The following is a 27,283-nucleotide window of genomic DNA, read 5'->3' as shown; positions in this document are numbered from 1 at the left end:
AAAAAAAAAAAAAAAAAAAACCAAAAAAAAAAAAAAAAAAAGAATATTTGTATAAAATTTCTCAAATGGCACCTTGGATTCATCTAGAAATTAACAGCTTCCATTCTTCCGTCTAAGAAGTAAAGAATCACTCTAGCGGGGCTGACCTCACATTCTAATTGGTTCCAGATGTCCGGACCACCTTCCTCCCATGACTATTTTGGGGTCCAAGTGAGGTGGGTGCTTTCTTCGGCTTCAAGGTGTTAGTAACTGTTTTTAGAATTCGAAGTACAGCTCAGTCATGCAGCACTGAGTGTTCAGTGCACAGAAAGAACTCATTTCATTTGAAATTCTCCAGTGACCCCTATATGACTTAGAACTTTAGTAATTTGCTCCACAGATAAAGGCTGCTGGGCAGAGGAGAACGGAGCAGAGCCAGGGTGGGGAAGGCGGAGGGAAAGATGTCTTTCCTGGGTGACTGCTCTTTGGGAGCCCAGGATGCAGAGAGCTGAAAGGCACAGTCTCTGCCCTCACGGGATGCAGAGAGATGATGCACAGTCTCTGCCCTCACGGGATGCAGAGAGATGATGCACAGTCTCTGCCCTCACGGGCTAGCACTGCAGCGTCTGTCTTCTCAGCACAGGGAAAGGGAGCTATTTTTACAGAACTGGCAGCAAAATGGAGGGGTTGGGAGACTTTCATCTTAGACTCAGTGAAGCGACTAACTGCATTTTCTATCATATAGTGAGTCATTCTACCAGAGATCTGATTCCACCAATTGCTGTATCAAAGGCAATAATAATGAAGATGGATAAAATGAAGATACATTACCACACTCAATCATGTTTTATATAAAATACCCACTATCTAATAGTTACAATGCCACTTTCTCAATCTTACCTGAATTAGTAGGGGAAAGTGAATACAAAAGCATATTCAATCAGAGGCAATCAAACTATTTTAAATGAGAAACATCCTGCTGGTATCACAGTCGCCACAGAAACATGCTGTCTTGAGCTGGGGTGGTTTGCAGAAAGCACGGGGAGAGCCTAATTGCTGGGCATCAAGATGAAGATGGTATACACTATGCAATGATTACTAAAAGTTATTTAGGAAAAAAAAAAACCCAGGCATGGTGACAGAACAAAAAGCTGATGGAGTCATAATCATATACAGAATGAATGGTCAAATATTTTGATTTTTGTAAACTTATTTTTGGAAGTGAGTTCTGAGGAATGAGTCAGGGGTTTCATGTACACTGCTGTATACTAGATCTCTGAACTACACCACCAGTTCCTCATAAAGTTTTCATGGTGGGAAAATGATTTTGTCATTCTAAGTTATTGCTGTCTTGTGTGAACACCCACAGTGCAGTCCTGGCCTTTTGAAGCCAGCAAGTAAGTGAGAATTCTAACATGGCCAAGGATCTGTAGGGTGGGGAGAACTCCTAAGAGGTGGGTGGCAGGATCTAAAGGAGGACGCCGCTGGCTTGAGTTTTCAAGAGGTCTTAGTGAACAAACTGCAGTGAGTTAGTGCTAAGAACTTTATAGATACCAGCATCTAATTATATTTACGTTTGTTTACTCTGTTATTCCACAAAATGTAAGGGTCACAGAGCAGGACTTGCTGACTACTTTGTCCTCAGTATTTCTAGAACCTAGGTTTTTCTACTACTGATGGGTCCAATGCTAGCATTTCTTTCTGTATGCTGGTCAGTAACAATGGTAAAGTTATTTCATTTTCTTGATATAAATTTCACCTTTATAATGGGAAAAACAGTACCCACTCCTTGGATATGTTTAGAATCAGATAAACTAATCCATGTCCTTAGCATTCAGACCAAACTTCCATACTTGTTTCTACTATTGTCAATCTTGTTAAACAGCTAATGGAGCTATACACCAACAGAAAAATCTATCTCAATAAACATTTTAGGTAAGACTTTTAAATGTTTAAAAATCATATGCAACCACACACAAATGACTACACCTACACAGTGTTTGCACCCCTGTGTGAACAGGAAAAGACATAGCAGAATATATTTGGGGTAGTGGGACTACAGCTGATTTTACAGCTTCTAGTTTCTAACATCTAACACTAGTATAAAATAATATGCTGACCACTAAATTCATGTTCAGAAGGTATTTAATAGTATCAATAGAAGACTCAGTTATCTTAATAGTTAATAGTTATTTTAATAAAGAGGGATTTCATGCAGATTGTATCAGCAGAGGTGGAGTAACAAATACTTGTAAGCCATCATGTGGGTGCTGGGATTTGAACTCAGGTCTGGAAGAGCAGCCAATGCTCTTAACTCCAGTCCCTCAATCCCTGTATGCTGATTTTTGAGTCCTGAAATTTTTCTGAATTCTTTTAAATCACTTAACTACTTTTTTAAAAATGGAGAATTTAGAGTTTTCAACATATAATGCCCCCAAATTTGCAAATATAAATAATTTACCTTCTTCTTTTTCAATGTGGATGCCTTCTGTTTCTTTTGCCAGGATCATAGTACTAAACAAGAGTAGTAGTGACAGTGGCTATGTTTGTTTGTTTGGTTTTTTTTTTTTTTGCTTTGTTGTTCTAGACCTTAAGGGTAATCCTGTTCTGTGGGGTATTTGATCACGTTTACTGTTTTGAATCAAGCCTAACCATTTTTGCATCTCTGGTAGAAGTTTTCAGCTGATCACTGAATGAGCACTGTGATGCGCTCTTGAATTCAGTTTGTCAGCATTTTGTTGAGAATCTGCATTCAGTGCAGATACAGGTCTACAGTTTCATATTTTGTTATTTGTTTGGTATCAGGGTAATGGTGGTCTCTAACAAGTTTAGCAGAGATCTTTTCATTTTAGTTTCTTGGATTATTTTAAAAAGAACTGGAATAATTTTCTCTATAAAGCTTTTGTAGAAATCTGGGTCACTGAGTTCTGATTTTAGACAGTAGAATAAATTATTGCTCCAGTCGTTTTACCACTTGTTCTACTTATATGTCATACTTCTTGATTCAGTTTTGCTAAGTGTGTATGTGGGATTTTACCCATTTCTTTTGGGCTTACCAGTTTCCCATATAATTACGCATAACCATTTCTTATGATCCTTTATTACTGAGTCAGAGCAGTAAAAATGTCTACCTTTTGGTCTTTGGCTATTATTTTTCTTGATTAGTCTAATTAAAGGTTTGTCAATTTTGTGTCTTGCCAAGCAAGCACTTCTGAATCTTTTGTCTTGGTTTTGCTCTCTTACAAGCACAGACTCTGATCTTCCGGCTTGGGTTTGCATGCTCTCTTCTGATGTGAACACCTGCTGCTACAAAAGCTCTGCTCAGTGCTGCTGCTGCGGCTGCAGACTTTCATATTGTCCTTTCGCTTTCCTGTTCAAGTCTGAGTTTTTGATTTCTGCTTTAACTTCTTCACTTTCCAATGTGCCGTTTGGGAGAGGGTTGTTCATTTCCTACATTTTGCGTATTTCCCGTTGTTCTTTTTGTTGACATACAGTTTTATCCTGTCTGTTGTCTAAGGATATACAGTAAGATTATAGTTATTGAAAATATTGAGATTTGACTTGTGGCCTAATGCATGATCTACCTTGAAGAATATTCTGTTATTGGAAGAGATGACTTTGCTTCTCGGCATTTCAGTTCATGTTTCTTTGCTGGTCTTCTGCTTACATGACGTGTCAGTATTGGAGTCTGTCCCTTTGGAGTTGATACTGTGCTGAGTACCTAAACCTTTACAACTGGTAAGCCAGGCTGCTCTATCACCATGCAATGACCCCTTGGTCTCTCTTCAGTTACTGACTTAAAGTGCTTTATGATAAAGCACAGCTAGTCTTGTTTGCTTCTAGTTTTCATTTGTATATCATTTCCAAGTTCTTCATTTTACATTTGTGTGTGTGTGTATGCATCTTTTATTGGTAAAATAAATGCTTTGTTGGCAGCACGAGTGCTACCCCCCCACCCCACAAAAGTCCATTTTGTCAGTCTGTGTCTTTTGATTAGTGAATCTATTCCATTTACGTAAAGTGAAGATTATTAATTACAGGTACCAACTTCCTCCTGTCATTTTGTTAACTGCTTTGTGTATTCTGTTCCTTTCTACCTCTAATTATTTACCTTAGTGGTTTAGTCTGATTCTCTTTTAGGTATGTTTTTCTAGTAAGTTTTGTAAGTACTATGATTATTATTCTTTTTAGTGTAGAATATTAAGCATTTCTTGATAGGCCTGTTCTGGTGGTGATGAATCCCTTCAAGTTTCTGCTTATCTAAGAAAAATGGGTTTTCTTCTATTCTAAAGGTAGCTTTGCTGAGTATAGAATTTTTTTCCAGCAATTTGAATATATCATTCTATTCTCTTTCTATAAGAGTTTATCATGGACTCTATGTACTAAGCCTTATTTTAAATATAACTTGAAGCTTTCCTCTTGGAGAATTCAGAATTTTAGCATTTCCTGTTTTGCACTTTTAGTACATGACTGTAATATGGCCCGGTGAAGGTCTCTGTTGTTGAATCTAGCTGGGGTTCTTTGAACTTCTGGTATTGGAATGTCCATTTTCTTGGAAGATTTGGGACACAGTTGAATATTTTGTCAAATTTTTAATGCCTTTGTCTTTTTCTTCTACAACTCTCACCATGCAAACATTGGCTCACTTTGTGGTGCCCCACTAGTTTCACAGACTTCCCCCTTTCATTTATAATTACTACTTCTTTGGTAAATTTTTCATTCATATTTGGAATTGTTCTTATTTCTTTGTTCTGGTTTCTTATATTCTTTTGCATGAATTTCCTTAGAATCATTAGTTTAACTTTTTTTCAGGCATTTCATAAGTTTCCCTCCAAATGGGGTACTGGAGAATTATGTTTCTTTAGGTATACTATTTCATGCCTCTTATACTCTGTCATTGATGCTTCTATACCCATTGTGGTTGTTTCTCTGAGTTTTGGGGTATAGATTTTATAAGGAAGTTTTTTTTTCTCCAGTCAGATGCGATATAAAGTATCAGTAGGGGTAGTTGCCTTAGTTGCTGTTGTAGATGAGCTTAAAGACCTCAGCCCATGTGCTGCCCATGTTTAGGGTGGGAGTTATGCCTCTCTAAAAACATCTCCCCAGATAGGCAGGCCTACAGTGTGCCTCCAAATCCAGTCAGCTCACACTGAAGATCAGCCATCAGATTCAGGCACTGAGGGATGAAAGTAAGTGATGCTGAGGTTACTGCACTAGTAACACAGAACTGAGGTGATGCGATACAAAGGGAACTTTCCTTAGGTCTCGTGGGGCAATGACAAAGTTTTGAGGCTTGTGGCACTGGCAGCTGCTGGACCTGGATGGATATTCCCCAGGTCTGAAGTGACACATGAGCCCAGCGCTGGGGTGTTTGGCACTCTGAGTTTGGAGGAACTGTTTCTGAGTTCTGTGGATGGGCATTTGTTGAGGGATTGTGGCTGTGTTGTTTATGGTCCTGGAGCTGCACAACATGGAAGGGATGTTCTCAGGTCACATGGAGAAAAGTGCTGGTGGAGCTGGCGCTTTTGTTGGCAGTCACATTCCTAAGTTATGGGACCCGGATGGGAACGCTGTCAGGTCCAGAGGAATAGGCAGGAGTGAACACTTAGCTTTCCCATCAGCAGCTGTGGGGTGAGTGCTGGTGCTGTTGCGGTGAACGGTTACATTCTTGCAATTATATGACATGGATGGAAATGTCCCCTGGGTGTGAGGGGACATAGTGGGGTGACAGTGGAACTTTTTGTACCACCAGCTCCACTGTTGGGCGGCAGTTATTAGGGAGATCTTCCTTAGTTCTGGTAACAGGTGGTAGACTTTGGTGGTAGCATTCCTGGAGCCATGAGACACAGCTGGAATCTTCCTCAGTTCCTCAGCATCAGGCAAAGGTGCTGATTTTCTAAATTATCAGTATTTATCAGATAATTTCTAAATTATCAGTATTTATCAGTAATTTCTAAATTATCAGTAGCAATCCCAAGGCTTTGGGGCCATGGGTTATGGGAAAGAGCTTTTCCTGTTCCCATGGGGCAAGGCAAAGGCAGCCTTTGTCATGGATCTGCAGGACACGGAGAAGCCACAGCTGCAGACACCAGGATCCATCTGTTGTTTAGACACCTAGGGTGTTATCTAGCAGTGGCTGATGTGTAACAGGTTAGCCTCTTGAGTTGCAGGGGTCCCGACTGGGAGCAGAACAGTTATTCTTAGATTAGCCAGCTACCCAAAACACACTGAGTACCTGAGAAGACCATGGGCATCTTCTCTAGTGAGGACCGACAGTCTGCAGCTATCACGGAAGTCACAGGTGTTTTCCCATCTATCTCTTCTAGCAACTCCCCCTCCCCTCCTCCATGGCCAGGAAACAAGGCTTGCACCTGTACTTTTCTTTGTTCTCTAAGTTGCCTTCCAACTCCAATGCTGTTTAGGGAGTGCCCACTTCCCAGTCTAGACCAATCTCTCTTCTTGAAACACAAAGTTTCCCTTTGTCAAATGATTCTTTGGTGGCCACTATGCAGGTAGAGTGTCCCCATTAGTCATCCTGAAATCTAATGTTAAGAGATGGGATCTAGTGAGAAGTCTTTAGGTTACTGGGAGGTTATGCCTTGGCAGGGGATTGGGTGATTCTGGGCCCTTCCTTTCTTTCTGATTTTCCTAGTCACAAGGTAAGTAGCTCTGCTCTGACATATGGTCCCCCATGATGTGTGGACTTCATCCTGCTCTAGGCATCTGGGCCAACTACTCCTGGATGAGACTTCAATACTAACTTTTCTCCTTCTTAGCTGGCTGTCTCAGGTACTGCGACAGTGATGGAAAGCGAATGACACAGTTAAGGATTTACATACAGATCTTACCATAAACCCCACCATATCCCACTGCCTGCTCAGGAAGACACAACTGCCTCCAGAATATCTAATTTAAGTTACAGTAACCACAACAAGATTTATCTTTTTTTTTTTTTTTTTTAAATCATGGGCCATGAGAGTCCCCAGGCTCAAGTCAGATGCTGGCCTTAACTGATTTCTTTTTCCTTTTGTTCTTTTAATCAGACAGGGTTTCAAATGTAGTACAGGCTAGCTTGGAGTTTGTGCAGCTCAGACGGAGAATCCCAAGTACTGGGGTTACACTCATGCCATCATTACACCGAGTGTGGCTTCTATGAGGGATTGCGAGCACACATCACCATGCCCAGCTTGGTTTCTATGAAATGACTATAGACTTTTTCTCAATGATGACATTTGTAATCGGCCCTGCATCTGTCTTTAGGAAGTCTGGATAGAGATTCAAATCCTTTCTCTACAACTACAGGGTGCAAGGAAAGTAACTACTGAAAATTTGTAATGACTACTAATTTGTGAAAAATGAACCGTTTTGTGAAAGGAATCATAAATCCCAAGACAGAAGCTAATACGTGCCAGAGTTTGCAAAGACTGGTTGGCAACATAGCAGAGGTTGACTAAAAAATCTGCACCCTTTGCAGCAGGTGTAACCTTAAAGAGCTGTGTGATTTAGAACATTTTAGATAAAAAGGTTTGGACAAACATGCAGTCTACAGAAAAGTCCTTCCCAGCATTAGCACAGTAAGAGAGAAGTAAATTCCCAAGGACATTGAGGGTATTTGCTTTAACTAAATTTTGAAAACTTCTAAGTCACAGCTTTCTGATGGTCCTTATAAAAATGCATAAACAAAAGATCTAACAGAACTCACCACTGTTAGTGCACCTTCATTTGTGGCTATACAAAGTGACAGGGAACTAGAACACAAAGTAAAATAGACCAATCAGCTGCTTTCAGATGCTGGGTAACAGCTCACAGACTCCTGAGAACAGGGCTCTGTCACTGCCCAGTTTATCATGGCAACAGTTCAGCTTCAGAAAAACAGACTACTAGTTCCTGGAGGTCAGGAGTGGGAAGAGTTTTCCCTTCTAATTGAGATCTCCAGGAGCAGCCAGTGTCCGTCAGTGGTAGGACTCTATCAGCCGCGTTAACGCAGCTCCTGTAAATGAACCCCGCATTAAGCAGCAGGTACCCAGACTAGGCGCTCATCTCTATTTGGCAGATAGTGGCTCACACAGTCGTAAAGGGACAAGGCTTCAACACACACTGCAGCTGTTTGGCTTCCAGTGCATCCTCCCAAGCTAGGACTGAAGTTGTCACTGGAGGAGCGAGTGAGCTATTCTGGAAAGAGGCTGTTAGAGAAGCAAGCTTGGCTCTTTCCTACCCCTCTACCCTCTACCATGGGATGATGCAGTATAAAGGCCCTCATCAGATACTGGCATAATGTTCTTGAATGTTTGAATTAACAATGGTTTTTGATTAATTATCAAATCTAAGGTTTGCTTTTAACAAGACTATAACTTGGGTTAACATGGACCTTGATTAAGGCTAAAAAGGTTCTGTGTGCATCTTGAGTGCTGAAATGTAAGCTAGCGCGCGCGCACACACACACACACACACACACACACAGACACACACACACACACACACATCTTTCTAGAATCAATGGGATGGCTCTTAGGCTGATGAGCAGTGGTGGTTTTCCGGAGGAGCCTGTGTCTGATGATATTGCTGCTGGTGACACAGCATGACTATTTCTTTGATATGTTTTTCAGTAGATGATAACTATGACATAACAAAAAGGAAAAGCTTCCTATGAGTCCTCTTCTGACTAAGGCAGGATACAGTCCTTTACTGGCAACAGTTTAGCTCCTATCAGCACAGCGAAGAAGACACCAGATGAATCTAAAATCAAATCTCACTCTGAAAGTTTTCTCCCATTTATTCCTTCCCACAGTTCCCACCTTTGGAACTCTGGCTTTCCAGTGTCCTACTGGGTCCACACAGGTTTCCTCTTCTTTGCTGAAGGCAGAGCTCCAAGTCACTGCATCGTCACTTTCTACTGAGTTTTCTCCTGCTTGGTGAGCACTGTGAGTGCCAGTCAGCTCGTCTGCTTTCTTCAAATCTAATTAATCTGTTGCTCAGTACAGGAGACTGTCCCAACTGAGAACTCAGGGCTGAGTAGCATCATTTTCTTTGAAACATCAGTTTCTAGAGACTTAGACAGGGCTCTCTGGAAAACCCTTCCCGGAACCTAGGGATGGGATCCTAGGAAACTGGCAGTAGCCAGTATAACAGAATTCTCACTAATGCCAGTTTCCCCACATCTGCTTTCTTCTCTCTCTGGCTTTCACTCTGTAGCCTGGGCTGGTCTCAAACTCATGCCTCAGTCTACAGGATGCTAAGATCATAGGCATGAGCCACATGACTTGCTTCCCACAAGAGAGAGAGGGAGAGGAAGGTTCATCTTTCCCTGGCCCTTCCTTTACAAATTCTGAATATGAGCAGGAAACAAACTCAGCTCTTGATAAGTGTCTTCCATAGATTTAGTTGCATGTGGTTATCAGCTGTGGACCTTGAGACTCCCAGAGAGGCCACTGTACTCACTGTCTTTTTGCCATGTGCTGGAAGAGACTCACAAGTAGAGCACATACCAGGTCTTGTAAGTCTTACTGTTCAAGCCAGGATAAAGGACTGTGGGGTTAACACTTTTTACAAATGGACACATTCCTCCCTCTTTTCTCTGTTCTGACAGCTTGGCTTTTGTGACTAGTGAGAACACTAGTTTCTGCTAGCTATAGGGGTATAAATGCTAGCTTGTGTCAAGCAGTTTACTAGAGGGACTGGGGTTAGACCACCAAGTAGCGTCCCTTCTAGCTGCTGGCTTTGGGTCCATCAGGGGACTTGGCTTCTCTGTCTTTGTTGGATAGTGCTGCCAACCAGGAATAGCTGTGACTGTATCTACAGGTATGATCTGACTGGAGTGGCCTACATTCCACAGTAACTTGAAACAATGTCTCCATTAATACCATTCTCACCAACAGTGTAGTATGTTACTGCCCAGATGTCTGTGATGTCTCAGCCATTTTGGGAGGGGACTTTGGATCTTGAGCAGTTATGCCCAGGAAGCCTGTACTAAACACAAACTACAAGACTTACCAGTTAGAGAGATATGAATGCTGATTGTAAAACAGATTTCTAGACTGATACATTAAGTTACTACTGATTTTTCTATATGTGACAGACTTCTAGGTTATGCTAGTATTTGCATCTGTTTGAAAAAATCTATACATAAATATTAACATAATTGAAATACCTAAGAAAAACTTATTTAGTCCAATGTTTTGGTTATTTCTTACATTCTTACCTGGTTCTGTAGGATTTCCTCTCGAACCTGAGAAACTGCAAGGGATTCTTGTTTACCTTGAAGCTCAGTAACTTGACTTTGGAAATGTTTTATAAGTACCTAGGGAAATAGGACAAGTACGGTTAGTCGACAGCTACACATCCGTGGATGTGCCCAACCTTGTCTTGTCCTGGGTGCTGAGCAGGGTTGGGCCTGGTCAGGACTTGGGTGGGAGATGAGTTTGGTTAACAAGGCTCCCCCTTGAATATTATGTAGACAATATAACCCAACTCAAGACTGAAAAAGCCTTTAGATGTAAACCTCTGCAAAGTCTAAGTTTGGAAGTGGGCAGTATTATCTTTATACTTTGTGATTAAGAAGGATGTTAGGTTATTAAATAAAGATAACAGTCATAATCTCTGAACTAAAAATGCCACACCATAATTTTAGACAAAGGAATGGAAACCATGAACAGATTTCCATCAGACATCCCAAGGACGTGTGGAATGCCTGGCTCTCTTCTCTGCAACACCTTCACTGTTCTACAGAGCTGGCGGCAATGACTGCCATGGAAATCTATTACATTTATCATCTGGGGAAAACACATTATCTGAGTTACTATGGTTTTAGAAGAACACTGCCCTCTCACTGTCCCAGATTATCCCTGCAAATCACATGGTGCAATGCCTTCTGACACCTAGAAGGATCTGCAGGGCTAGGTCAGGTGATAACCTGAAGAATACTTTAGAAAAGCATTTAAGATACGTGTAACTATATTATAGGAACTGTACTGAGTTCCTTACATCTCATCCCCTACGTTTCAACATGTACCTCTTTGTAATAGGGCATTTCTCAAAAAGTATAACATTTTTACATCTGGTAATTTACAATGATTTAAAAATATTTAATAACCCACCCCTCTTTAAGTTTTCCCAACTAAGGCTTTGTCTGTAATTCTACTGGTAATATATTACAGAAGGGCAATGGTAGTAGCTTCTTGAAGCCTCTCCTTAAGCTTGTCTTATCAAAGCAAAAACCTCCAGGAAGGATGAGGAGCAAAATAAACACTCAGCTTCATTTAGCACTGCTTATGTTTTGCATTTTTAACAAAAGTTATTTTCATCCTAACAGTACAGAAAATGGCCACAGGGGAGTTATGTTCAGATAGTCTGAGTGGATGTACCTGTTACCCAAGAGGGAAGCCACTGATTGAAGGAAATGCTGATGGGTTGCCAGCACTGCCCATCACAGCTGTTGGAAGGCTGTGTTTCCCATGGCTGGAGCTGTGTGTCTCTGTTCACTACTTTAGCCCTAGTGCCTCACCGTCACCATCTGGAGCCTTTAGTTGCTCCACAATGAAAAGTAACAAGCAGGAAGAATGCACGAGGATAAGCACTGATCATTTGGGACTTGCAGTGGAGGGAGGGAGGTCAACATACGCAAGTTCAAGTGATAAAGTCCACTCAGCTAGACATAGACAGCTGTCTGTGACAGTCTATGTAGAGGAACAGCTGAGAAGTGTAGGGACAGGTCTGTACAAACATTTATAGTATATAATTTTAAGGTAAATGTTAAAAATATGATAATGATAATCCCCTCTGTACTATAAAAATTAAGTCAATAATTATTTTCCATTTGTATCACCAACCTGAAAAAAATGAAGTTAAAACATTTCCAAATTAACTCCTGTTCTATCAATAGTCTTTTTTTTTTTTTTTTGGTTTTTCAAGACAGGGTTTCTCTGTGGCTTTGGAGCCTGTCCTGGAACTAGCTCTGTAGACCAGGCTGGTCTCAAACTCACAGAGATCCGCCTGCCTCTGCCTCCCGAGTGCTGGGATTAAAGGCGTGCGCCACCATCGCCCGGCTTCTATCAATAGTCTTAAAAATACATTAGTGATGTTTGAGAAGGACCAGCTACCTCTTGAGTTGTGATTTTGCGAGTCAGTTCAGCTACTTTGGAAGAGGAATTTTCTACTGCATTCTGGCAAAGGAGTTTCTCTATTTCCCTCTGATGAGCCGCCTTGAGGGATGCAATGTGTGCCGCAGTGTCATCCTTGACCCTGTGGGAGAAACACAAGAGAACATGTGAAGTGACTCTCACACCTCTAACTCAGGAGGCCCAGACAGGAGTCAAGATGATGGAGGAAGGTCATTGGTTAATTAAATAAAGAAGCTGCTTGCCCTGATAGGTTAAAACATAGGTGGGAGGGGAGGAGTAAACAGAACAGAATGCTGGGAGGAAGAGGAAGTGAGATCAGACTCGACAGCTCTCCTCTCGGGGGCAGACGCCTCAGAGAGACACGATGCTCCACTTTTGCGGGCAGAGGCGAGAGCTCTGCTCTCTGAGGCACATGTGATGAAGCTCCGACCCAGGATGGAGGTAGGCTAGAATCTCCCTGGTAAGCCACCTTGTGGGCTACAGCAGATTATTAGAGATGGGCTAGTCCAGGTGCGAGAGTTAGCCTAGAAGAGGCTAGATAGAAATGGCCAAGCAGTGATTAAATGAATACAGTGTCCGTGTAATTATTTCGGGGCATAAGCTAGACAGGCAGCGGGGTGCTGGGGACGCAGCCCCACCGCTCATATTACTACATCAAGACCTGGAAGCGAATGCAGCAGAGGGCAGCTACTCCTGGCTGCATGTCCAGTGTGTGCAGCAGCATGTGGTGAGCTCTTCCAGTCACTCACAGGCTAGCATGTCCCAGGCTTTGTAAGAGTACTGCCAAGGGTGCAGATCTGCAAACTGTCTAGCCTGAGATCAAGTCAAGCACAAATAGAGTTTAAAATGTGGGCCTTTCACTCTCCTCTATCTGAAGCTGTATTCTCCAAGGGACTCGGACGCTTCAATGCACCTCCCTGGATTTCAAGCAAATGTTTAGTCACTGTTTTTAAAGGTATACTCAGATTGCTCATTTGGGTTCTTGTTTGGATAGCCACAGTCCATAAAATCTTCAATGGTTTTCATTGGCAGCTCATCAATATTTGGGCATGCAAATGATTACTGGGATAGTTGCATGTTATGAGAATATAATAATTTTATGGTAATTCTCAGAATTATTTGCTTCATTTGGAAGGTACATGTGATAGTAAAGAACAGCCTCAATCTGGGACAAGGAAAACTCTTAACATGAGAGAAATAGACTAACAACACTAGCAAAAACTTAAAGAAAAATTTCCTGCAAGAAACCTGAAACTACAAACCTGAGTTTTAAGTTGTTTCTAGGAAAGATAACAACTAGATTCAGTACTGGAGAAACCAATTTCAATATGGTGCTGCCATGATGATTTAATTGCCAGCACTGCTGTCAATCAAAAAATAAAATAAGCATTGTGGGTGCTACTGCCATGCTCATCCTGTTGAGTGAAATCAGGTAATTGCAGGCAAGGGCATGCAAAAGCAGTGCGATCTTCTCTCTGCTCTTTGGGAGCTACAAGGCTGGTGATGATTAATGCTTATGGAGGTGTTGTGGGTGGAAGCAAGCAATTTTCTGAGATGGGCCAAGAAATTTTTTGTGAAAGAAGCAGAACTTCAAACACAACTGAGCAAGAAGCACAAAGAAACATGGCAGTTAGGCACAGAGATTAATATGAGAGTAGCCACAGAATTTGAAAAGAGGCTGAGAACTTTAGTATTGATAGTTAAGGAAGTTGGTAGTTACTAAAAGACATAATGATCCAATAACAATGAGAACATTTAAATACACACACACCAAGATGACTGGGAGAGAAAGAAATGAAGAATGACAGGGTGGGAAGTATGATGTCCTGTTAGGTACAGAAAGGAGGGTGGTATGGGTGGGAACAGAGATAGGCAGTGTCCTATAGACAATGAACTCAAGCAATAGAGGAGATAAAACTGACTGGCAGTTGGGATTACCAGTTAGCAATCATGGGTAGGAATGGGAGCCTCAGGGGGAGGGAGAACTAATTTATGAGTAAAGAGAGGAAACTTGCCAGTCACCCCAAAGACATGGCTTGGATTGGCACGGAGGTTTCAGTTCATCAGAATCTGGTGCTTCATCAGGTAGAGGCTCCTACACTGAAAATCCTTTATCTTCACACATTTCACTACGTACACATAATATAATAAATACTATTTTTTAAGACCAGTCACATGTAACTTGCTATGTAGCCAAGAATGACCTTTATGATCCTACAGCTTTTACCAAGTGTTTGAGTGTTAGGAGGATGTGGATGCTGCCCACACACCGTTTCTGTGGTTTTGGGGATCAAACACAGGATTCCATGTACACTAGGCAAGCATTCTAGCAGTCGATCAACTATAGTTTCTTAAAATGTATGAATGCGTTTCAAAGCCAAGATATTACAGAGAAAATATGCCTTATAATTAAACTGCGTTCCCATATATTTATGAAGTTTAACCTTTTACCTTTTCATGGAGTTTTCAAATTGCTGTACTGCTGCTTCAGAGTCCATCTTCAGCTTACTTCTCTCTAGAATCAACCCCTCTACTTCTTTCTTCAAACTGTAGTTTTCTTGTAAAACCTCTGAAACATGGGAGTCGGTAAAGGTGTGTGGGTGGTACAGTTTGGCATCTAGGGTTCCAGGGAAGGAATGTGCATTCCCTCGATCTGGGTGCAAAGCCTCTTTCTTCAGCCGTTTGGCAGACATTTCCTCTCTGCTCCTGGGGCTCTGCCTAGACAGCATCATTCTTCTCTCCTTCTGGAGCCTCTCAACAGTTTTTGAAAGGTCTTGTATCTCTCTCCCCTTTGCTGCCAGTTCTTCATTGAGTCTTGCCAGTTTTGCTTTAGCATGTGCCTGCTCTACCTGGAATTCTATAGACTGGAGGTCCTGATCCTCTTTGCCATTCTTCTTGTGTTCTAACTCAGCATTTTGATGTTTAAGAACATCAATTTCGTCTTCTAGCTTTTTTACAGTGACTTGATGGGCTTCCTTTATTTCCCCAAGTTCTGTCTCAAGTGCCTTCAGTCTGGATGAACTGTTGAGCTGGTTCTGCGGAGCTTCCTTTAGTCTGTGTGCAAGCAGCTGCTCCTGCTCCTCCAGCCGCTGTTCATATTGGATCTGAGGAGAGAATTCAGGTCCTATCAAAACCCTGTTAAACATGCCATTACATACAGAAACTGTGCATTTTGTTGTGTCCACACAAGTCCTCTGTCCAAACACTCATATATTCTTATGTCTTCAGCTTTCTTTGCAAATCAGATGTATTGATTTTAGTCTCTGAAAGGTGTAACTATATCATTTAAACATTGATTCAGTAGGTAACATGTGCTGACTCAGCCCTCAGGTGTTAAAATTTAAGTTTAAGAGCTGGGCATAGTGCCACATGCCTGCAACCCCCGAGGCAGGAGGGTCAGGAGTTTATTATCTACTGGGGCTACACAGTGAGCTTAAGGGCAGCCTGATATATATGAGGCTCTGTCTCAAAAAGAAAATAGTTGAGGCTTAATAAAATAATAGTATTGATACTTTATACTGTTAAACTAATTAAATTAATGTTAGCCTATAATTTTGCTTCTCCATGCAAGCTGTTATACCCTGAGGATAAACATGCAAAGCAACTGGAGGTACTGAAGTACATTGAGAAACAGTACATTTTCTATTTGCGTTGGTTTTTTAAAAAGAGGGTCTTGCTGGCCTTGAACCTGTGATCCATCCTCTTGCTTCCAACTCTAGAGAACAGTACATTTTCAAAACAGGGAGTGCAACAGCTTAGAATTTTTATATTGGACCTTTAGTGCAAAATGAAATATACAGAATAAAGACTTTATTCTATTTCGAGTCAGGTACCAATGTTTGCTCATTTATGAGCATTTACTGAGCTACAACCAAGTATCGTGCTTGGTTCTAATGATCTTTAGCTGTGTTTTCAAATAGATAACGGTCTAGAGGAGGAGAGCAACACGACAGCCGCCATGTTTTAGGACACTTGCAGTAAAGACACATAGTACAGGGGATAAGGCAGTGCTGATGCCTGGAGACCCAAGGAAGTTGGGAAGATTGCACTGAGACATCACATTTACATTTGATCTTCAAGGCTGAGTAAAAAAACGGGGTAAGTAGAACCAGAAAGACAAAGATCATATGTACTCACTCGTAAGTGGCTTTTAGACATAAAGCAAAAAAAAAAACAAAAACAAAAACAAAAAACAACAAAAAAAAAACCAGCCTACAATTCACAATCCCAGAGAACCTAGACAACAAAGAGAATCCTAAGAGAAACATACATGGATCTAATCTTTACAAGAAGTAGAAAAAGACAAGATTTCCTGAATAAATTGGGAGCATGGGGACCATGAGAAAGGGCAGAAGGGGAAGGGAGAGGGAGGGAAGCAGAGAAAAATCTATAGCTCAATGAAAACAATAAAAAAAGAAAACAAATGGGGTAAGTAGACACAGGGTTACCTAGGAGTAGAAGGGGGATAGACAAAGGTTACTGAATATTAGTGTCTATTGAAAATTAGAACTGAAAGGAGCAAGTGGTAGGTAATGTGAGGAAGGGGAGGGGGAAAGGTGGTAGGGAATTGTAAGAGGAGGAAAATTAGTGTAGGTAGATTTATAGACACAGAAACATGGTAGTAGGCTAGAGTTCATGCTTTAGAGTCCCCCTTGTTCAGTGAACTGTTAACAGTAATTATAATCATTTAGTCAAATGTTTGTGTGGTAGTAGGAATGTACTTAAGCACATATGGGAAGGGCGACACTTGATCTTCTAGTATTTATAATTAGTAGCTAATTGATTAAATAGTTATTAAATATCTAGTCTGGATATTTAATGTGATCACACAGAAATTTTTTAAGGGGTATCAACAAACGTGGATGTACATGGGGCTGGGCTGTAGCTCAGTGGTAGAGCACCTGATTAGTACACACAAAGCCCCAGAACTACCACTTAAAAGAGGGATGGGGTAGTATGTGCACACACACACAGAAGGGAGGTGTGAGGGGCAGGAGGAACCTAATGAAGCTAGAGTGAACATTTTGATTCATTTCTGTTCCACTAAAGAATGGAAAATTAAAGAATTAAAAACTTTGAGCAAGGATGCTCTTTAGTAACCCCTCCCACCTCCAACACGGGTGCCTCTGTCTCATCTCCTTACCCCCCACTACTAGATGAACTTCAACAATGGCAGTGCCTTCTCTCTGCTTCTGAACACAGAGAAGAGGTATTTTAATCTATTTTTCCTGACTTATTTTCCTTTGACTCTAATACTGACAGGATTGCATAATGATATATTGTGCAGAACTTCACATTTTCGAAGAAAGAAATTGAAGATGTCAGAAGATAGCAAGATCTCCTGTGATTATGGATCAGGATTAAGAAAGCAGAAATGGCCATCTTACCAAAAGCAATATACAGATTTAATTCAATCCCCATTAAAATTCCAACACATTTCTTTAAAGACCTTGAAAGAACAATAATTTCATATGGATAAACAAAACAAACAAAAAACCCAGGATAGCTCAAACAATCTTGTACAGTAAAAGAACTTCCAGAGGCATCACCATCCCTGATTTCAAACTCTACTACAGAGCTATAGTAATAAAAATCACATGGTATTGGCATAAAAACAGACAGGTGGATCAATGGAATTGAATTAAAGACCCAGCCATAAATCCACACACCTATGAACATCTAAGTTTTGATAAATAAGCCAAAATTCTACAATGAAAAAAAAGAAAGCATCTTCAACAAATGGTGCTGGCATAACTGGATATCAACATGTAGAAGAGTGAAAATATACTCATGTCTATCACCCTGTACAAAACTTAAGTCCAAAGGGATCAACGACCCCTTCCAGATACACTGAACCTGACAGAAGAGAAAGTGGGAAATAACCTTGAATGCTTTGGCAGAGGAGTGGTGTAGGAGGTCCTTCAGTCTTTGTGTTTCTTTCATTGATTTGGGCCCTTGATAGGGCAGAACTTAGGTAGGCAGAGAAGATGCAGCTGAATTCTGAAAGGAAGAAAGCAAAGGGGGGGGGGGGGGGAAACTTGCCATGGAGCCGCCATCAGAGTAACACAAGCTGAATCTTTGCTGGTAAGCCACTGCCACGTGGCGATGTACAGATCAATAGAAATGGGTTAAATCAAGATGTGAGAGTTAGCCAATAAGAGGCTAGAGCTAATGGGCCAAGCAGTGATTTAATTAATACAGTTTCCATGTGATTATTTCGGTGCACCAGGACAAACAAGCAGGCCCTTCTCCTACAGAGGAGACAACTTTCTGAACAGAACACCAATAATAGCACAGGTACTAAGACTGACAAAAAATGGGACCTCATGAAATTGAAAGGTTTCTGTAAGATAAAGGATGTTGTCAATAAGACAAAACGGCGGCAGCCTATAGAATGGGAAAAGATCTTCACCAACCCCACATTCAACAGAGTGCTGATTTTCAAAATATATAAAGAATTCAAGAAACTAGATCTCAACAAACTAAATAATCCAATTTAAAAAAGGAATACAAATCTAAAGAGAATTCTCAAGTGAAGAATCTCAAATGGCTGAGAAACATTTAAGGAGATGTTCAACATCCTTATCCATCAGGGAAATGCAAACCAAAACAACTTTAAGATTCCATCTTACACCTTCAGAATGGTTAAGAATAAAATCACAGTTGATGCTAGACAGTGGTGACACACGCCTTTAATCCCAGCACTTGGGAGGCAGAGGCAGGCGGATCTCTGTGAGTTCGAGGCCAGCCTGGTCTATAAGAGCTAGTTCCAGGACAGTTTCCAAAGCTACAGAGAAACCCTATCTCGAAAAACCAAAAAACAAAAACCACACCTCAGTCTAAAGATGACATGGAACAAAGGTAACACTTCTCCACTGCTGGTGCGAGTGTAAACTTGTACAGCCACTTTGGAGATCAGTATGATGGTTTCTCAGAAAACTGGTAATCAATATACCATAAGACCCACTCTTGGACATATGCCCAAAGGAAGCTCAATCATATCACAAGAACACTTGCTCAACTATGTTCACAGCAACTTTACTTGTAATAGTCAGAAGCTGGAAACAACATAGATGTCCCTCAATCAGCTGTTAAAAACAAGGCAAATGGGTGGAACTAGAAAAAAATCATCCTGAGTGAGGTAACCCAGACTGAGAAAGACAAGCATGGTATATACTAGTTCATAAGTAGGTATTAGATGTAAATAAAGGATAACTATGCCATAATACACAGACCCAAAGAGACTAGGTAACAAGAAGGGAGCCTGCATGGGACAGACCTAGTAATTCTGTATATATGTGACAGTTGAGTAGCTTGGTCCTCTTGTGGGACTCTAAACAGTGGGAACAGGGACTGTCTCTGACTCTTTTACTGGCTTTTGGGAACCTACTCCTCATACTGGGTTGCTTTGCTCACACTTAATACATGGGGAAGTGCATAGTCTTACTGCAAGTTGATATACCATGTTTTATTGATACTCACGGGTGACCTTCCCTTTCCTAAGCAGAAACGGAGGAGTGGATTGCAGGGTGGAGGTGATGGACTGGGAGGAGGGAAAACTGTGACCAGGATGTAAAATAATTATTTTAAAATAAAGATATCTTGCACTTGATTATTCTGTCAGAAACAGAAAGGAGTTGCTGATAGAGCCCAAGAAGACACAGTGGATCTAGACTTCTTTTATATGGAATCACAATGGCGGACAAGGATGCTCTGAGATGTTTGTTAAAGTGAGGGCTGGAAATGACCTGCTCCCATACTCCATCTCTGCTACTTTGAAGCACTTACCTTCATTTTCTGAAACTGTTGTTCCATGGTGCGAAGGCTTTTCTTTGCATCTTCATCTTTGCCCTCCAGATCAGCTTCTAGCTTTTTTATCCTCCTTTCCATAAACTCTACTGTATTTCTATCTACTGAATCACCAGCTGCGGAGGCAGCCAGAATCAAAGCAGGTAAAGAGTTGGGGTATCTTCTCTTCAGAATTCCTTCCATTTCTTTAACCTATGAAAAAGTGTTAAATACCTGTAAATTGACAAATATACATAAAGAAGCAGTTTAATGTCTAGGCTTAGATTATGCCACACCAGTCATGTCAAGGATGTTGACATCCAACCTCCATTCTGAATCAGAGGCACAAGAATGCAGTTATTTCAAAAGATTACCTCTAACGTCCAATTATCTTGTTCAACCTAGAGACCTTACACTCACTCTAAAGCACACTTTCAGCCTTGCTATTCTATTGGTAATAGCTGGTCTGCAGGACAGAGCTCTTGTTCTGCTCACTGACCCCTACATGTGACAGCATTCCTGGTACCTACTGGCTGAAAATGTATCGACCTGCACAGAGCAGGCAATGTACTACCACAGACACAGACCACCCTAAGCACCTGTCTGTCTCGGACATCAGCCCTCCTTGCCAAGGACAGTTAACATTATCCTTTAAAAGAAAAAAAAAATATATGGGTGTTCTGTCTGAGTACCATGTGCATGCAGTGCCTATGGGGGTCAGAAGAATCCCCTGAGACGAGAGTTACAGACTGTTGTGAGCTACCGTGTGGGTGCTGGGAATCAAACGTGGGGCCTGTGCAAGAGCAGCAAGTGCTCTGAACTGCAGAGCCATGTCTCCTTCTCCTAAAATGACCTTCTTAAAGTCTTCATTAAAGACTACCTTCATTCAGTCTACAAACCAATGATGTATTTAAGACTTTTCTGTAAGAGAGTACTGTGCTTCAATGCACAGAAACTGCAGCTTGGTATTACAGGAGCCAGAGCCTGCACCTATTTTAAAATGGTATTACGACAGCCATGACATTCTGTAAACTATATTAAACCCAACAGTCTTTGTTTCAACACTTCCCTATCTCACAAGCATGCAATAATACAAAGCTGAGACACAATAGAGCACAGTGGTTAAGGTCTGGTTACTGTGCTCCTCACTAGAGGACCTTGGTCTCCTCAATCCAAATTTCTTGCTTTATGGGTAAAACAAAGATATCAGCAATATTAACCCCCAGGATTCAAACAGGGAGAATCAACTAACTTCTATCTTGATAAGCATTTGCTGAGTATCAGTATACAGTTAGCACTGATAAATGCTGGCTTTTAGTATGAATTTGTCTAAAAAGGGACTAAATTTCCTAATTGTTGGAGCTCAAAAACCCATGAGCAGACAACACAACTCACAGTAGAAATTCTGGGACATACCAGCTGCAAAGCCAGCAGTAAGCATTTCTATTTCTTAAAACTGCCTGCTTGTGGCACACTATCAACTGAGCTCTATCCAGATACATATCGCAAATTTACTTTACAAGAACAGCATTCAGAGCTGTTTCCTCTGGTATTAACAACCTAGTAATCAGAGTGAATTACTAATTAGGGCAGGTATACATGACACATATGTTAAAAAGAGAACTAGATTAAACTATTTTAAATTAATAGATTTGTTTTAATATTAAAATGTCATATAATGAAATACATAATACTTTTGTGGGAAAAAATTAAATTTTGTCTGTATCTTCTTTAATTTTTGGTTAAAAATTTATTCTTTGGTTAATGTCTGTCTGGTATACAAGGTCAATTTTAAAAAGATCTCAGACAATTAAACTATGAAATAGTACATTAAATAAAAGTATGAAGAGATAATTAAATTTTCTTATAAAGTACATACAATTAGCCTCATTCTTACTTATGTTCTATTTAGAAAGTACATTTTACTTACAGCTGATCCATTTCAGAACATGACTTGAAATGATTCTAACTATACTGTGATATATTCTGGCTGTAAAGCAGATGTTCAAGCATAAAATCATTACAAAAGAAGTGCTCAAGGAGACAGATTAAGTAAGCATATCAGATATGCACAGGTAGCAACCTAACTAAAAATATTATCAAAGAGTATTTTTTCAAGGATCTACCCTCAGATGGATAATCAACAATTGTTCAATCAGAGTGCAACTGTTATAAACAGTGTGTTTCTGGCCAATATGGAGCCCCACCTGGGGATGGGGAGGTAAGGAAAGTGTGTGTGTATACACCTGCACTGGCAAACACAAGCCTTGTCAACCTTGAGTGCTGGTCTTCAGGTGAGTCTCAGGAGACAAGATTTTTATAGGATATTTTATGGGTGTCTGGAACTTGTGGACTGGGCTTGTTGGCTAGATGCCCAGTAAATCCCTCCAGAACTGGGATGACAGGCATATGCTGCCATGCTGACTGTTTCTGGAGGCCCCGAGGAGTGACCTCAGGTCCTCAGGATTGCACAGGAAGCGCTGTAATGACTGTGCATCTCTCCAGCCCCACGATCTGAAGTCTCATACACAGGTCAAGTTTACCACTCCTTTCCTCCCTCACATCCACTTTGACATGGTCTCTCTTCAGGAGATCATAGAATGAACTTACTCCTTTGCCTCTATCCCTTCCCAGTACTGGACAGCTGTTTCTACACTGGGCAACTGAAGACAACCTGAACACAATCCCACACTACACTCACTTTCAAATACTTCTCACTCTTCAAGCCACTTCTGTCCTGGACTTTTCTTTAGCCAAATTACTAAGTCATACCTCTTAATACCAGAAAAGGTTCCGTGAAGGTAACAAAGTTGAATTTTACTTCCTCCTAAAACCACTCAGCTCTGTGATGACCTCACAGTCTTGGATCTGTGATGAAATAATAGCTGTCTGTTTAAGTACCCACAGGCAATTACAAAAGTCCTGCTCCCTCAAAGGCTGGAAAAATCATGCTTTAATATTCAGCTATGAATATAAATGCTACATAGAATGCTTTAAAAATAAAAGAAAATTGTTTGTATCCCTCAAAAGCTACTTCAATAAAAAATTCTTCTTCTTGAGAAGCTCCACAGTAAGAGTTTAATGAAGTCTCTTTGCTATAGCCACCCTGAAGTGAACACGTGATGAGCAAGATCCAGGCTGATGGCCAGCAGATGGGAAATTGAATGTTCTTTGTGTACGGTGTTTGTTTCGTAACATTTCCCAAGTGTTAGCCACATAATCCAGATTCTAGGACCTTTCTTCCTATACTCCCTTCCCACCTATTTTTGGTCAGGATATTATGGGTTAATCTAAAAAAAAAAGAAAGAATTTTGCTATGTTTCTGAGATTGTCCTGAATTCCTGAGTTTGAGTGATCCTACTGCCTCAGCCTCCCAAGAAACAAGAATTAAAACTCAATACCCAAGGTTTCAAATTTCTGCTTCTGTCTTCCTAACACTGGGCAGCAGAAGGACCTCTCATCAATAGATCTCTGTCTTCTGCAGGTCTGAGCCCTGGGTTATGCAATCTGTTACACACTTTATTGTTGGCACTTTAAGGATTTCCTGAATAATTCAGTCTGTATACATTAAAGGTGCTTCAATAAAAATTCATCTCTGACACCTACCTGCCGCTCCAGATCCTGAATTCTTTTGGCATCAAGAGCTCTTTCCTTTGAGCGTAACCTTTGCTGAGTAGTTGGGCTCTCGGACTCAGTTTTCAGTTTTTCAATCTGTTGACAAGGGGAGAACATGGTGATGTAAGAAGTGTATTTACAAGAACAGGAAAGCACCAAAGGTGGGGGCCGCACAACATTAATTCACTAATTCACTCTGTTACAGACACTGATTGAGCAAATCCTTTGTTCCAAGTGTCTCCAAAGTGCGGTACTGGAGGCAGAAGATGGCAGCAAACGAGAGAATCTGGGTCCTTGGCTTGTAGAGACAGATGGATGACCAGCTAAGTAAATCAACGGGTAAAGAAAATCACTGTACAAAGAAACAGTGCTATCAACCAAACAGGGTGGTAAAGAAAATCACTGTACAGAGACAGTGCTATCAACCAAACAGGGTGGTAAAGAAAATCACTGTACACAGACAGTGCTATCAACCAAACAGGGTGGAGTGAAAGACAAAGACAGTGCTATCAACCAAACAGGGTGCAGTGAAAGACAAAGAGCTGGGGAGGAAGCTCAAAGAGTACAAACTGGAGCTGAGTTTTGACGTGAAGAGGGGGAGTGAGGCGTGAGAAAACCCAAGGACAAGGCAGCAAGCGGAATGAGTCTGGAGGAGCTGTGTGGCTAGAGTCTACTCACCGAGTGGTGCAGAGGAGGTGTGAGGCAGACCCTGTGGCTCAGGCCAGATGGTCCCTACAGGCTGTGATAAGCAGCTGGCACTTACCCACAGTCCTTCTAAAAAGACTAGTCATTTAAACTCAAACCAAAGCCCAAACTAGCTATAAATCTAGACCCTAGGAGTAAGGGGTCTAGAGTTAGGGATGCGGCGGCACAGCAGAGCATCTCCAGTACAGGAGACAAAGCACAAAGACTAAGGGGGCAGTGACAAGGCTAGACATGAGGACACCACGGTGCGAGGGCTCCTGTAAAAAGTACCTCTAGTTTCAGCTTCTCAGCTTCTTCAGTGGCCTCTCGGAGACGAGCTGCATCTTTATCTAGAAGCTCCTGATTCTCAGCGTACCACTGTAGCCGCTTCTGCAGACGACTGACTTCTTGTTTATGTGTTTCTTCCAAAATTTTTATTTCATATAATTTTTCACCTAAACAATAAAGTAACTCAATAATCTGATGGTATTTTTTTAAAACAGGGAAACAACAAAATTCCAATGTTTTAAATAAAAAGCCAATGTCTATCTAATGAAAGTATTATTAAAAAAGAGGAATGAACAAATAATCTATATGTACATCTAGTTGAATCTTCTAGTAATAGAGACAAGAGATTGTGTTTATAATCCGAAGCTTCTACTTCATAACAAGCATGGCTATCTAGAAATGTGTGACTGCTTCCCACTAACATACTATGAACATTGAGTTGTTTCCAGTGGAGAAATAGGTTCAAGAAATAAAAATAAGGAATGTTTATAATCAGTAAAAATGGTATACATTAGTAAGTGGCTCATTTTAGTTAACACAACAAATTTATATGGAAAACATTTTTGAATTTTTGAAAAGTAGTTTACTCCTCTACTTTAGAGATAAGGGAAGGGAACACTGTTTTCTTATACGTGGTTAATGGCTTCTTTGTATGGCGTTTACACTGAAGCTGACGGCACTGTAGATAGAAGACTAACTGTGGCAGAAAGCCAAAGTCCTTCGATCTTTGCAGCTGTGCTCTGCTCCCCTGACCACCTACTCTGCTGCCCTGACCACCTACTCTGCAATGTGCTCAAGGCACACACCCAAGCCTCCCTCTGTTCTTCTACTTCCAAATCTCACTGTTTGGGCCTGACTCCAATGCCATTTTTCTCCAAATTCTTGTTGTCTGTACCCCCACCTCCCTATTAAATTCTGTTTATCCTTATCTTTCTCCCCAGATGTTTACTGGTGGGTGCCATGCCATGTTTCTTTTCATTCCTATAAAATAATGCAATGTTAAGTGTTCATGTGGCAAAAAAAAAAAACAAAACAAAAAACAAAAAAAAACAAACCAAAACCCAAACAAACCAAAACCAAACAAACAGACAAAGCATGTTTCAGTACTGCCTTCAGGAAGCTCAGCCAGGCCAAGACACAGGCCTCTAAACAACTCAACACAAAGCTATGAATTAAATTAATGCTGGATTCTCCCTTGATGTTACAACTGTTCTAGTTAAAAGTAAGAAGTATATATCATTTTATCACTCATTTAAAATTTTTCAAAGATTACAAGTTACCTACAGATAAGTATTTTAATGATACCATTCAATTTCTATTTACTTCATGATTGGAACCAAAAGAGAGCAGTCTCAGCCGCACTCACCTGCGGCATAAGCAATCTGCTCTTTGGCTTGGTCTCTCTCTTTCTTCACTTTTTCCAGGTCCACTTCAAGAGCTTGTTTGTCCTGCTTCAATCTTTTGATATCTTCCATCAGATGGTTTTTCTCTTTCTTAATATTTGAAGGAATATAAAAGTGGGCTACTTCCAAACACAAAAAATCATGGGATATTCTCTCCTCTCAACCCATCAAAAAATACTGTTGTGAAATTTCCTGAATTTCAGGTCACATTTTATGTAAAAGGGTCAGAGAGTGCTCTACCCCTAAACCATTAATTTCCCAGGTTCTAGTACTGATTCCTGTCTTCTCACCATTGCATTGGAGATCCACACTCTATTATCCTAATGTGTTCTTTTTGAAGGCCTTTGCTTGAACTGCTGTAATTATATCTAAGCATTTCCCCAGGCCTGCTCTTGTAGCAGTTAGCTGGTCTAGTTACAGTGCTCCAGCTGAACCCCCTGGTGGTTCTTCTCTTAGGGTGAATCCTAAGTGAACCACGACTTTGAGTGTCATATAACCTGGCTGTGACTGTGACTGAGCACACTAGCCACAGAGGCCTCTTTACTGCTCTCTGAACACCCCCTACCTCTAGAGCACTCCTACCCACGTCTGCCAGGTATCCCTCTGCAAGGTAACTTGCTCCTTCCTGTCATGACTGCTCAAAAGAAGCCTCGGCAAAACCTCGCCTGGCCACTTTCTCTGAAAATGTAAGCTTTTCCTCTGACTAAAACTCATCACTACCTGACCTATTACCTATTTAACTAAAAGCAGATTTTTTTTTAAAAAGGCAGATTCTCATATGCAACCCTAGAACTCGCTAGATAGATCAGGCTGGTCTCCAACTCAGAGATCTACCTGCCTCTGCCTCCCAGGTGCTGGATCACCATGCCTGAATTATTTTGATAACTCAAATTACAATTACATAAAATAAAGGTTAAGGGGCTGAAGAGATGTGCGATAGCTGGGAGCACTGGCTGTTCTTTCAGGAAACCCTGGTTTGATTCCTAGTATGCACACAGTGGCTCACAACAATCTGTAACTCCAGTTTCAGGGGATCTGATGCTCTCTGGTCTCGATAGGCACAAGATATATGTGTGGTATATAGACATACATGCAGGAAAAACACTCATGCAAATAAAGTAAGAATAATTTAAAAATTAAAATAAAAGCTAAGTGAATCCCCAAATAACCTGTGCTCCACACCATTGTCAATACTTGGACTATGTCCACTCTTCTGGTCTGCAAAATTCACGCCTACCCAGCCGGGCGGTGGTGGCGCACGCCTGTAATCCCAGCACTTGGGAGGCAGAGACAGGCGAATCTCTGTGAGTTTGAAACCAGCCTGGTCTACCAAGGGAGTTCCAGGACAGGCTCCAAAGCTACAGAGAAACCCTGTCTCGAAAAACCAAAAAAAAAAAAAAAAAAAAAAAA

The 27,283-nt window shown here is 41.0% G+C and overlaps 1 protein-coding gene across 1 annotated transcript in view; it reads right to left on the bottom strand.

Annotated features, from left to right (window-relative positions):
* The window catches only part of Cep162 (centrosomal protein 162), an 83,121-nt gene that overhangs the window by 2,297 nt on the left and 53,541 nt on the right, over nucleotides 1-27,283 (bottom strand). The window contains exons 19-25 of the mRNA XM_013346420.2: nucleotides 25,837-25,963; nucleotides 24,474-24,637; nucleotides 23,490-23,594; nucleotides 19,884-20,096; nucleotides 14,547-15,199; nucleotides 12,075-12,216; nucleotides 10,178-10,276 (exon numbers count right to left, since the gene is read on the bottom strand). Of these exons, the coding sequence (XP_013201874.1) occupies nucleotides 10,178-10,276; nucleotides 12,075-12,216; nucleotides 14,547-15,199; nucleotides 19,884-20,096; nucleotides 23,490-23,594; nucleotides 24,474-24,637; nucleotides 25,837-25,963 (1,503 nt within the window). The remainder of the gene's footprint in view (nucleotides 1-10,177; nucleotides 10,277-12,074; nucleotides 12,217-14,546; nucleotides 15,200-19,883; nucleotides 20,097-23,489; nucleotides 23,595-24,473; nucleotides 24,638-25,836; nucleotides 25,964-27,283) is intronic.

The sequence above is a fragment of the Microtus ochrogaster genome, chromosome 5 (assembly GCF_000317375.1).
Source record: "Microtus ochrogaster isolate Prairie Vole_2 chromosome 5, MicOch1.0, whole genome shotgun sequence".
NCBI classification, from domain to species: domain Eukaryota; kingdom Metazoa; phylum Chordata; class Mammalia; order Rodentia; family Cricetidae; genus Microtus; species Microtus ochrogaster.
The sequence above is the reverse complement of the archived record's forward strand: the minus strand, read 5'-3'. Positions and strand labels throughout refer to the sequence as shown.